This window comes from Mobula hypostoma, chromosome 1 (assembly GCF_963921235.1).
Source record: "Mobula hypostoma chromosome 1, sMobHyp1.1, whole genome shotgun sequence".
In the NCBI taxonomy this organism is placed as follows: domain Eukaryota; kingdom Metazoa; phylum Chordata; class Chondrichthyes; order Myliobatiformes; family Myliobatidae; genus Mobula; species Mobula hypostoma.
The window spans coordinates 139,991,412-140,003,622 of record NC_086097.1 but is presented as its reverse complement, the minus strand read 5'-3'; the positions used below and the strand labels follow the sequence as shown (position 1 = coordinate 140,003,622).

The following is a 12,211-nucleotide window of genomic DNA, read 5'->3' as shown; positions in this document are numbered from 1 at the left end:
CATCCACTATTTCTTGGGCCACTTCCTTAAGCACTCTGGGATGCAGACCATCTGGCCCTGGGGATTTATCTGCCTTCAATCCCTTCAATTTACCTAACACCACTTCCCTACTAACATGTATTTCGCTCAGTTCCTCCATCTCACTGGACCCTCTGTCCCTTACTATTTCTGGAAGATTATTTATGTCCTCCTTAGTGAAGACAGAACCAAAGTAATTATTCAATTGGTCTGCCATGTCCTTGCTCCCCATAATCAATTCACCTGTTTCTGTTTGCAGGGGACCTACATTTGTCTTTATCAGTCTTTTCCTTTTTACATATCTATAAAAGCTTTTACAGTCCGTTTTTATGTTCTCTGCCAGTTTTCTCTCATAATCTTTTTTCCCCTTCCTAATTAAGCCCTTTGTCCTCCTCTGCTGAACTCTGAATTTCTCCCAGTCCTCAGGTGAGCCACTTTCTCTGGCTAATTTGTATGCTACTTCTTTGGAATTGATACTATCCCTAATTTCTCTTGTCAGCCACGGGTGCACTACCTTCCTTGATTTATTCTTTTGCCAAACTGGGATGAACAATTGTTGTAGTTCATCCATGCAACCTTTAAATGCCTGCCATTGCATATCCACCGTCAATCCTTGAAGTGTCATTTGCCAGTCTATCTTAGCTAATTCATGTCTCATACCTTCAAAGTTACCCCTCTTTAAGTTCAGAACCTTTGTTTCTGAATTAACTACGTCACTCTCCATGTTAATGAAGAATTCCACCATATTATGGTCACTCTTACCCAAGGGGCCTCTCATGACAAGATCGCTAATTAACCCTTCCTCATTGCTCAAAACCCAGTCCAGAATAGCCTGCTCTCTAGTCGGTTCCTCGACATGTTGGTTCAAAAAACCATCCCGCATACATTCCAAGAAATCCTCTTCCTCAGCACCTTTACCAATTTGGTTCACCCAGTCTACATGTAGATTGAAGTCACCCATTATAACTGCTGTTCCTTTATTGCACACATTTCTAATTTCCTGTTTAATACCATCTCCGACCTCACTACTACTGTTAGGTGGCCTGTACACAACTCCCACCAGCGTCTTCTGCCCCTTAGTGTTACGCAGCTCTACCCATATCGATTCCACATCTTCCCGGCTTATGTCCTTCCTTTCTATTGCGTTAATCTCTTTTTTAACCAGCAACGCCACCCCACCTCCCCTTCCTTCGTGTCTATCCCTCCTGAATATTGAATATCCCTGAACGTTGAGCTCCCATCCCTGGTCACCCTGGAGCCATGTCTCTGTGATCCCAACTATATCATAATCATTAATAACAATCTGCACTTTCAATTCATCCACCTTATTACGAATGCTCCTTGCATTGACACATAAAGCCTTGAGGCACTCTTTTACAACTCTCTTAGCCCTTTTTAATGCTTGCCCTGGATTTGTCGGCCTGCCACTTTTACTTTTCCCCTTTGTACTTTTTGCTTCTACGCTCACTTTACACCCCTCTGTCTCTCTGCACTGGTTCCCATCCCTCTGTTGTGAACTAACCTCCTCACACCTAGCCGCTTTAATTTGATTCCCACCCCCCAACCATTCTAGTTTAAAGTCACCTCAGTAGCCCCCGCTAATCTCCCTGCCAGGATATTGGTCCCCCGAGGATTTAAGTGTAACCCGTCCTTTTTGTACAGGTCACACCTGCGCCAAAAGAGGTCCCAATGATCCAAAAACTTGAATCCCTGCCCCCTGCTCCAATCCCTCAGCCACGCATTTATCCTCCACCTCATCGATACCAAAAGTTTCTTTGATACATAAAATGTAAAAAGAGGCAAGAGTAATGTGGGGGTGGGGGAGGAAATGGAGAACAAACTAAATAAATATCTTGCATTAGTCTTCACTGTGGAGACACTTGCAGTATGTCAGGAGGCAGAAGTGTGTGAAGTTGCCATTACTATGGAGAAGGTTCTTGGGAAACTGAAAGGTTTGAAGGTGGATAAGACACCTGGAACAGATGGTACACAACCCACAGTTCTGGAAGAGGTGGCTGAAGAGATTATGGAGGCATTAGCAATGATCTTTCAAGAATCAATTGATCCTGGCATGGATCCGAAGAAATGGAAAATTACAAGTGTCACTCCATTCTTCAAGAAGGGTCAGAGGAAGAAGAAAGAAAATTAAAGGCCAGTTAGTCTGACCTCAGTGATTGGGAAGATGGTGCAGTCGATTTTTAAGAATATGGTTTCGAGGAAATTGGAGACACATGATAAAATGGACCAAAGAAGTGGCAGATGGAATATAGTGTCAGGAAGTGTATGGTCATGCACTTTGGTAGAAGAAGTCTGCAGCATATTTTCTAAATGGAGAGAAAATACAAAAACCTAAAGTGCAAAGGGACTTGGGAGTGATCGTGCAGGATTCCATAAAGGTTAATTTGCAGGTCAAGTCAATGGTGAGGAAAGTAAATGTGATGTTAGCATTCATTTTGAGAGGACTATAAAAGCAAGGTTGTAATGTAGAGGCTTTACAAGGCACCGGTGAGGCCTTATTTGGAATACAGGTTTTCCCCGTCATTCGAAGGTACAGCGTTCCTTTGAAACGGTTCGTAAGCCAAAATATCATAAAGTGAAGAAGCAATTACCATTTATTTATATGGGAAAGTTTTGTGAGCGTTCGCAGGCCCAAAAATAACCTACCAAATCATGCCAAATAACACATAAGACCTAAGATAACAGTAACATATAGTAAAAGCAGGAATGATATGATTAATACACAGCCTGTATAAAGTAGAAATACTTTTCCACAATCGTAGACACAAAATAATCTGCAGATGCTGGGGTCAAAGCAATACTCACAACACGCTGGAGGAGCTCAGCAGGTCGGGCAGCATCCGTGGAAAAGATCTGTTGACGTTTCGGGCTGGAACCCTTCGTCAGGACTGTAGGGGGAAGGGGCAGAGGCCCTATAAAGAAGGTGGGGGGAGGGTGGGAAGGAGAAGGCTGGTAGGTTCCAGGAGAAAAACCAGTAAGGGGAAAGATAAAGGGGTGGGGGAAGGGAGGCAGGGAGGTGATAGGCAGGAAAGGTGAAGAAAGAATAGGGGAAAACACATTGGGTAGTAGAAGGAGGTGGAACCATGAGGGAGGTGATAGGCAGCTGGGGGAGGGGGCAGACTGACATAGTGATGGGGGGGGGGAGGGAATTACCAGAAGTTGGAGAATTCTATGTTCATACCAAGGGGCTGGAGACTACCTAGACGGTATATGAGGTGTTGCTCCTCCAACCTGAGTTTGGCCTCATCATGGCAGTAGAGGAGGCCATGTATGGACATATCTGAATGGGAGTGGGAAGTAAAGTTGAAGTGGGTGGCTACTGGGCGATCCTGTCTGTTTTGGCAGACGGAGCGGAGGTGCTCGACGAAGCGGTCCCCCAATCTGCGTCAGGTTTCACCGATGTAGAGGAGGCCGCACCGGGAGCACCGGATGCAATAGATGACCCCAACAGACTCACAAGTGAAGTGTTGCCTCACTTGGAAGTACTGTTTGAGGCCCTGAATGGAGGCAAGAGAGGAGGTGTAGGGACAGGTGTAGCACTTGCGCTTACAGGGTTAAGTGCCAGGTGGGAGATCCGTGGGGAGGGACGAGTGGACCAGGGAGTCGCGGAGGGACCGATCCCTGCGGAAGGCGGAGAGGGGTGGAGATGGAAAGATGTGCTTAGTGGTGGGGTCCTGTTGAAGGTGGCGGAAGTTGCGGAGGATAATGTGTTGGATCCGCAGGCCAGTGGGGTGGTAGGTGAGGACAAGGGGAACTCTGTCTCTGTTGTGGTGGCGGGAGGATGGGGTGAGAGCCCAAGTGCGGGAAATGGAGGAGATGCGGGTGAGGGCATCATCAATGACAGCAGAAGTGAAACCACGATCCTTAAAGAAAGAGGACATTTGAGCTGTCCTGGAACGGAAAACCTCATCCTCGGAGCAGATGCGGCGGAGACGGAGGAACTGGGAATAGGGAATGGCATTTTTGCATGTGGCGGGGTGGGAAGAGGTACAGTTGAGATAGTTATGAGAGTCAGTGGGCTTGTAGAAGATGTCAGTGGACAGTCTGTCTCCAGAGATGGAGACCGAGAGATTGAGAAAGGGGAGAGGTGTCCGAGATAGACCAAGTGAATTTGAGGGCTGGGTGGAAGTTAGAAGTAAAGTCAATGAAATTGACGAGCTCAGCATGGGTGCAGGAAGCAGCACCAATGTAGTTGTCAATGTACCGAAGGAAAAGTTGGGGACCAGTACTAGAATAGGTTTGGAGCATAGACTGTTCCACATAACCAACAAAGAGACAGGCATAGCTAGGGCCCATGCGAGTTCCCATAGCTACACCCTTGGTCTGAAGTCACCCTCCCCCCTCCACTGACACCCCCAGCCTCCCCCCTCCGATCCCAGCTGTCATTCGTGCTGGGTCTTTACCATCCCCTCTGACCTTCAACTGTCGGAAGCAAAACGCTCTGTCCTCAGTAAGGGCCTTACCTTTGTCCCCCTTCGCCCACACCTCAGCAAGTTCCGTGTTTGCCATGATGCGGAACTCTTCTTCCGCCGTCTCAGTCTCCGAGCCTACTTCTTCGGCAAGGACTCTTCCACCCCCACCGATGACCCCTTCTCCCGTCTTCAACCCTCCTCTTCTTCATGGACACCCCGCTCTGGTCTTCTGCCTGCTCTGGATCTCTTTATTGCTAACTGCCGATGGGACATCAACCGTCTCAACTTCACTGCACCTTGTTCCCATTCCAACCTCACTCCTTCGGAACGCTCTGCTCTCCACTCCCTCCACACTAATTCTAACCTTACTATGAAACCCGCCGATAAGGGGGGTGCTGTTGTAGTCTGGCGTACTGACCTCTACCTTGCCGAGGCACAGCGACAACTCGCGGATACCTCCTCTTATTTACCCCTCGATCATGACCCCACTAAGGAGCACCAGGCCATTGTCTCCCACACCAACACCGACTTTATCCGCTCAGGGGATCTCCCATCCACTGCTACCAACCTTATAGTTCCCACACCTCGCACTTCCCGTTTCTACCTCCTACCCAAGATCCACAAACCTGCCTGTCCTGGCAGACCTATTGTCTCAGCTTGCTCCTGCCCCACCGAACTCATTTCTGCATACCTCGACACGGTTTTATCCCCCCTTGTTCAATCCCTTCCTACCTATGTTCGTGACACTTCTCACGCTCTTAAACTTTTCGATGATTTTAAGTTCCCTGGCCCCCACCGCTTTATTCTCACCATGGATGCCCAGTCCCTATATACTTCCATCCCCCATCAGGAAGGTCTCAAAGCTCTCCGCTTCTTTTTGGATTCCAGACCTAATCAGTTCCCCTCTACCACCACTCTGCTCCGTCTAGCGGAATTAGTCCTTACTCTTAATAATTTCTCCTTTGGCTCCTCCCACTTCCTCCAAACTAAAGGTGTAGCTATGGGCACCCGTATGGGTCCTAGCTATACCTGTCTTTTTGTTGGCTTTGTGGAACAATCTATGTTCCGTACCTATTCTGGTATCTGTCCCCCACTTTTCCTTTGCTACATCGACGACTGCATTGGCACTGCTTCCTGCACGCATGCTGAGTTCATTGACTTCACCAATTTTGCCTCCAGCTTTCACCCTGCCCTCAAGTTTACCTGGTCCATTTCCGACACCTTCCTCCCCTTTCTAGATCTTTCTGTCTCTCTCTCTGGAGACAGCTTATCCACTGATGTCTACTATAAGCCTACTGACTCTCACAGCTATCTGGACTATTCCTCTTCTCACCCTGTCTCTTGCAAAAATGCCATCCCCTTCTCGCAATTCCTCCGTCTCCGCCGCATCTGCTCTCGGGATGAGGCTTTTCATTCCAGGACGAGGGAGATGTCCTCCTTTTTTTCTCTTCCTCCACCATCAACTCTGCTCTCAAACGCAACTCCCCCATTTCACGCAAACAACAGGAATTCTGCAGATGCTGGAAATTCAAGCAACACACATCAAGTTGCTGGTGAACACAGCAGGCCAGGCAGCATCTCTAGGAAGACGTACAGTCGATGTTTCAGGCGACAGGACTAACTGAAGGAAGAGTTAGTAAGAGATTTGAAAGTGGGAGGAAGTCTCTTACTAACTCTTCCTTCAGTTAGTCCTGTCGAAGGGTCTCGGACTGAAACGTCGACTGTACCTCTTCCTAGAGATGCTGCCTGGCCTGCTGTGTTCACCAGCAACTTTGATGTGTGTCCCCCATTTCATGCACAACTGCTCTCACTCCATCCTCCCACCACCCCACTAGGAATAGGGTTCTCCTGGTCCTCACCTACCACCCCACCAGTCTCCGGGTCCAACATATTACTCTCCGTAACTTCCGCCACCTCCAATGGGATCCCACCACTAAGCACATCTTCCCCTCCCCCCCCCTGCTTTCCGCAGGGATCGCTCCCTACGCGACTCCCTTGTCCATTCGTCCCCCCCATCCCTCCCCACTGATCTCCCTCCTGGCACTTATCCTTGTAAGCGAAACAAGTGCTCACATGCCCTTACACTTCCTCCCTCACCACCATTCAGGGCCCCAGACAGTCCTTCCAGGTGAGGCGACACTTCACCTGTGAGTCGGCTGGGGTGATATACTGCGTCCGGTGCTCCCAATGCGGCCTTCTATATATTGGCGAGACTCGACGCAGACTGAACACCTACGCTCTGTCCGCCAGAGAAAGCAGGATCTCCCAGTGGCCACACATTTTAATTCCACATCCCATTCCCATTCTGACATGTCTATCCACGGCCTCCTCTACTGTAAAGATGAAGCCACACTCAGGTTGGAGGAAAAACACCTTATATTCCATCTGGGTAGCCTCATAATGGCATGAACATTGACTTCTCAAACTTCCGCTAATGCCCCACCTCCCCCTCGTACCCCATCTGTTATTTATTTATATACACACATTCTTTCTCTCTCTCTCCTTTTTCTCCCTCTGACTATACCCCTTGCCCATCCTTTGGATTCCCCCCCACCTTTCCTTCTCCCTGGGCCTCCTGTACCATGATCCTCTCATATTCCTTTTGTCAATCACCTGTCCAGCTCTTGGCTCCATCCCTCCCCCTCCTGTCTTCTCCTATCATTTTTGATCTCCCCCTCCCACTTTCAAATTTCTTACTAACTCTTCCTTCAGTTAGTCCTGATGAAGGGTCTCGGCCTGAAACGTCGACTGTACCTCTTCCCAGAGATGCTGCCTGGCCTGCTGCGTTCACCAGCAACTTTGACGTGTGTTGCTTGAGCATTCTAGTAAATCTCCTCTGTACCTTTTCCAATGCTTCCACATCCTTCCTATAGTGAGGCAACCAGAACTGAACACAGTACTCCAAGTGCGGCCTAACTCGAGTTTTATAGAGCTGCGTCATTACCTCGCGACTCTTAAACTCTATCCCTCGACTTATGAAGGCTAACACCCCATAAGCTTTCTTAACTACCCTATCCACCTGTGTGGCAACTTTGAGGGATCTGTGGACATTTACCCCCAGATCCTTCTGCTCCTCCACACTACCAAGTATCCTGCCATACAGGATACCATATCCTCCATGAGGAGGCAGTGGATAGACATGTCAGAATGGGAATGGGACGTGGAATTAAAATGTGTGGCCACTGGGAGATCCTGCTTTCTCTGGCAGACAGAGCGTATGTGTTCAGCAAAACAGTCTCCCAGTGTGCATCGGGTCTCACCAATATACAGAAGGCCACACCGGGAGCACCAGACGCAGTATATCACACCAGCCGACTCACAGGTGAAGTGTCGCCTCACCTGGAAGGACCGTCTGGGGCCCTGAATGGTGGTGAGGAAGTGTAAGGGTAGGTGTAGCACTTGTTCTGCTTACAAGGATAAGTGCCGGGAGGGAGATCAGTGGGGAGGGATGGGGGGGTGGGGTGAATGGACAAGGGAGTTGCATAGGGAGTGATCCCTGCGGAAAGCGGCGGGGGGAGGGAAAGATGTCCTTAGTGGTGGGATCCCATTGGAGGTGGCAGAAGTTACGGAGAATTATATGTTAGACCCGGAGGCTGGTGGGGTGGGGAGGACAAGGGGAACCCTATTCCTAGTGGGGTGGCGGGAGGATGGGGTGAGAGCAGATGTGCGTGAAATGGGGGAGATGCGTTTGAGAGCAGAGTTGTTGGAGGAGGAAGGGAAGCCCCTTTCTTTAAAAAAAGACATCTCTTTCGTCCTCCCCTTTTTTTTTCTTCTCTCTCTGTCCCTCTCACAATCACTCCTTGCCTGCTCTCCATCTTCCTCTGGGCTCCCCTCCCCCTTTCTTTCTCCCTAGGCCTCCTGTCCCATGATCCTCTCCCTTCTCCAACTCTGTATTCCTTTTGCCAATCAACTTTCCAGCTCTTAGCTTCTTCCCTCCCCCTCCAGTCTTCTCCTATCATTTCAGATCTCCCCCTCCCCCTCTAAAATCTCTATCTCTTCTTTCAGTTAGTCCTGACAAAGGGTCTCGGCCTGAAATGTCGACTGTACTTGTTCCTAGAGATGCTGCCTGGCCTGCTGCATTCCACCAGCATTTTGTGTGTGTTGATCCACAGTGATGAAGTGCTTTCAGAAGTTGGTAATGAAACATTTCAACTCCTACCTGAGGAGTGACTTTGATCTGTTCCAATTTGCCTCCCATCACAACGGGTCAACAGCAGATGCCATTTCATTGTCCCTTCTGGAATATCTGGATAGTGCATATGCATCCGTCACGATGCTTTTCGTTGCTCGGCATTCAATGCCATTATCCCCTTAAAACTAATCAATGAGCTCCAAGACCTAGGCCATAATACCTCATTGTGCAACTTGCAGACACCAGTCAATTCAGATCGGCAACACCTCCTTCACAATAATCATCAGCACTGGTGCACCACAAGGCTGTGTACTTAGTTTCCTGCCCTACTTGCTTTGTAATTGTGAGGCTAAGCATAACTTCACTGCCATATTTAAGTTTGCTGATGACACCATTGTTGTTGGCTGAATCAAATGGGGCAACAAATCAGCATATAGGCGGGAGATGGAAAATCTGGCTGAGTGGTGCCACAATAACAACCTCTCAATGTCAGCAAGACCAAGGAGCTGATTGACTACAGGATGAGGAAACCAGAGGCCCATGAGCCAGTCCTTATTGAGGAATCAGAGGTGGAGAGGATCAGCAAGTTTAAATTCCTCAGTGTTATCATTTTAGATGACTTGCCCTGGGCGCAGCCATTATCCACAAAGCACGGCAGCACCTCCACTTTCGTAGAAGTTTGTGAAGATTTGGTATAACATCTAAAACTTTGCCAAACTTCTATAGCTGTGCAATGTTGAGGATACTGATTGGTTGATCACAGCCTGGTATAAACCCCAATGTCCTTAAATGGAAAATCCTATAAAAAGTAGTGGATACAGTCCAGTCCATCATGGGTAAAGCCTTCCCAATCACTAAGCAAATCTACATTGAGTGCTGTTGCAAGAAAGCAGCATCCATTCGTCAAGGACTCCCACCATGCAGGCTATGCTCTCTTCTCACTGCTATCTTCAGGAAGGAGGTACAGGAGTCTCAGGACCCGCACCACCAAGTTCAGGGACAGTTATTATTCCTCAACCATCATGTTTTTGAACTGAAGGAGATAACTTCACTCAACCCAACAATGAACTGCTCCCATAACCTATGGTCTAAGTTTCAAGGGCTCTTTATCGAATGTTCTTATCATTTATTGTTTATTTATTTATTATTATTTTGTTTGTTTTCTTTTTGTATTTGCATGATTTGTTGTCTTTTGCACATTGTTTGTCCATCTTGTGCGCCGCCTTTCATTAATTCTATTGTTTCTTTGCATTTACAGTGAATGCCCGCAAGATAATGAATCTCAGGATTATACATGGTGACATATGCACTTTGATTGAAAATGTTATAGAGCTGCAGACAAGCACTCACTGCTCCACAATGTGAGTATTTCAGAAAGTAAACTTTCATTTCCTCTTGGAAAATAAGATGTGGAACAACAGGATGGATCCATCAACATTCAACCACTGTAAAGCATTATTTCTTCACTTTGAAGCAGACAATATCCAGCGGGATACTACTGTCTCCTGCTCAAAGCTTGAGATTAGCACCTCTGAAGTTTACTTTGAATTTACTCAACTTTCATATTTCTCTTTGATCTTTAACTTTAGGTTAAAAAAATGCATAACAAGGAAAGCAAATATGTTTGATGACATCAGAAAGCACATGCAAATTATTGAAGAAAAAGAATCATAGAACAGTACAGAAGAGAAACAGGTTCTTGGGCCCTTGACGTCTGTGCCAACCATACCAATTTAAAGTCATCTCATCTGCCTTCATACGATCTATTCTTTACCTGTTCATGTGCCAATCTTAAAGACTCTTAATTGTTGTTCTTGTATCCCCTTCCACCACCTACTCTGGCAGCTCTATACAGACACCTACTACTCTCTGTAAAAAATCCTGCCTTGCAAATCACCTTAAAGCTATGCCTTCTGGAACATATGCAGAGGACAGACTCAGATCAAAGTCTGGCAGAAGATCATGAAAAGAAATAGCTATCATAAGTCAGACCGCTTTTGTGCCTCATAACAATAATTCTCAGCTTCACAAAGTGATGCTATAAATTTATTGTGCCATCCCTTCACAGCACTTGGTGCAAAGGAAATCTCAACTCTCACCCTGATATTGATGCACCCTACAATGTAGATTAATCACAGCATTTAACTAAAAAAACTATTTTTCCAATCACTATTTTCAATGCATCTGAAAAAGACCACTGCACTTCCTTCCAATCAGGAAGATTTTACAGAAACAAAGAGGTTCGAGGTGTTTTTTGCATATGTTAGCATGGTTAGAGAAATATTTCACTCAGAGTCAAACAAAGGTCTAATCTAAAATGACAGAACTTACCTTTGCAACAATAAGTGCTAAAACACAGGCAGTCACAGGGAGCAGCAGGGTTTTTGTATATCTCACAGGAGTCTGAAAACAAAAAAAAGGCAGATTAACAATAATAATATTGATCTATTGAATGAGTCTAGGAAAGGTTGTGTTGCAGTAGGCATTAACTCATGCAAATTGATTTACCCACTTGCCTATACTTGGACTGTATCATTCTATGGTGTGTGTGTGTGTGTGTGTGTGTGTGTGTGTGTGTGTGTGTGTATATTTATTAAAAACACACAATACAGTGGCATGCAAAAGTTTGGGCATCCCCGGTCAAAATTTCTGTTACTGTGAATAGCTAAGTAAAAGATGACCTGATTTCCAAACGGCATCAAGTTAAAGATGACACATTTCTGTAAAATTTTATGATTTTTTTTAAAATTTCCATCTTTTACCGTTTCAAAATAACAAAAAAAGAAAAGGGCCTGGAGTAAAAGTTTGGGCTCCCTGCATGGTCAGTATTTAGTATCACAGCTTGTAAATGCTTTCTGTAGCCAGCTAAGAGTCTTTCAATTCTTGTTTGGCAGATTTTCATCCATTCTTCCTTGCAAAAGGCTTCAAGTTCGGAGAGATTCTTGGGCCGTCCGGCATGCACTGTTCTCTTGAGGTCTAGCCACAGATTTTCGATGATGTTTAGATCAGGGGACTGTGAGGGTCATGGCAAAACCTTCAGCTTGCGCCTCTTGAGGTAGTCCAATGTGGATTTTGAGGTGTGTTTAGGATCATTATCCTGTTGTAGAAGCCATCCTCCTTTCATCTTCAGCTTTTTTACAGATGGTGTAATGTTCGCTTCCAGAATTTGCTGGTATTTAATTCATTCTTCCCTCTACCAGTGAAATGTTCCCCATGCCACTGGCTGCAACTCAAGCCCAAAGCATGATCGATCCACCCCCGTACTTAACAGTTGGAGAGGTGTTCTTTTCATGAAATTCTGCACCCTTTTTTCTCCAAACATACCTTTGCTCATTGCGCCCAAAAAGTTCTATTTTAACTTCATCAGTCCACAGGACTTGTTTCCAAAATGCATCAGGTTTGCTTAGATGTTCCTTTGCAAACTTCTGATGCTGAATTTTGTGGCGAGGATGCAGGAAAGGTTTCCTTCTGATGACTCTTCCATGAAGGTCATATTTGTGCAGGTGTCACTGCACAGTAGAACAGTGCACCGCCACTCCAGAGTCTGCTAAATCTTCCTGAAGGTCTTATGCAGTCAAACTGGGGTTTTGATTTGCCTTTCCAGCAATCCTACGAGCAGTTCTCTCAGAAA

At 46.5% G+C, this 12,211-nt stretch overlaps 1 protein-coding gene across 2 annotated transcripts in view; it reads right to left on the bottom strand.

Annotated features, from left to right (window-relative positions):
- dpy19l1l (dpy-19-like 1, like (H. sapiens)) overlaps positions 1–12,211 on the bottom strand; it is a 127,561-nt gene that overhangs the window by 49,932 nt on the left and 65,418 nt on the right. For both annotated transcript variants that reach the window (XM_063056854.1, XM_063056865.1), the window contains exon 15: positions 10,912–10,983. In XM_063056854.1, the coding sequence (XP_062912924.1) occupies positions 10,912–10,983 (72 nt within the window). The remainder of the gene's footprint in view (positions 1–10,911; positions 10,984–12,211) is intronic.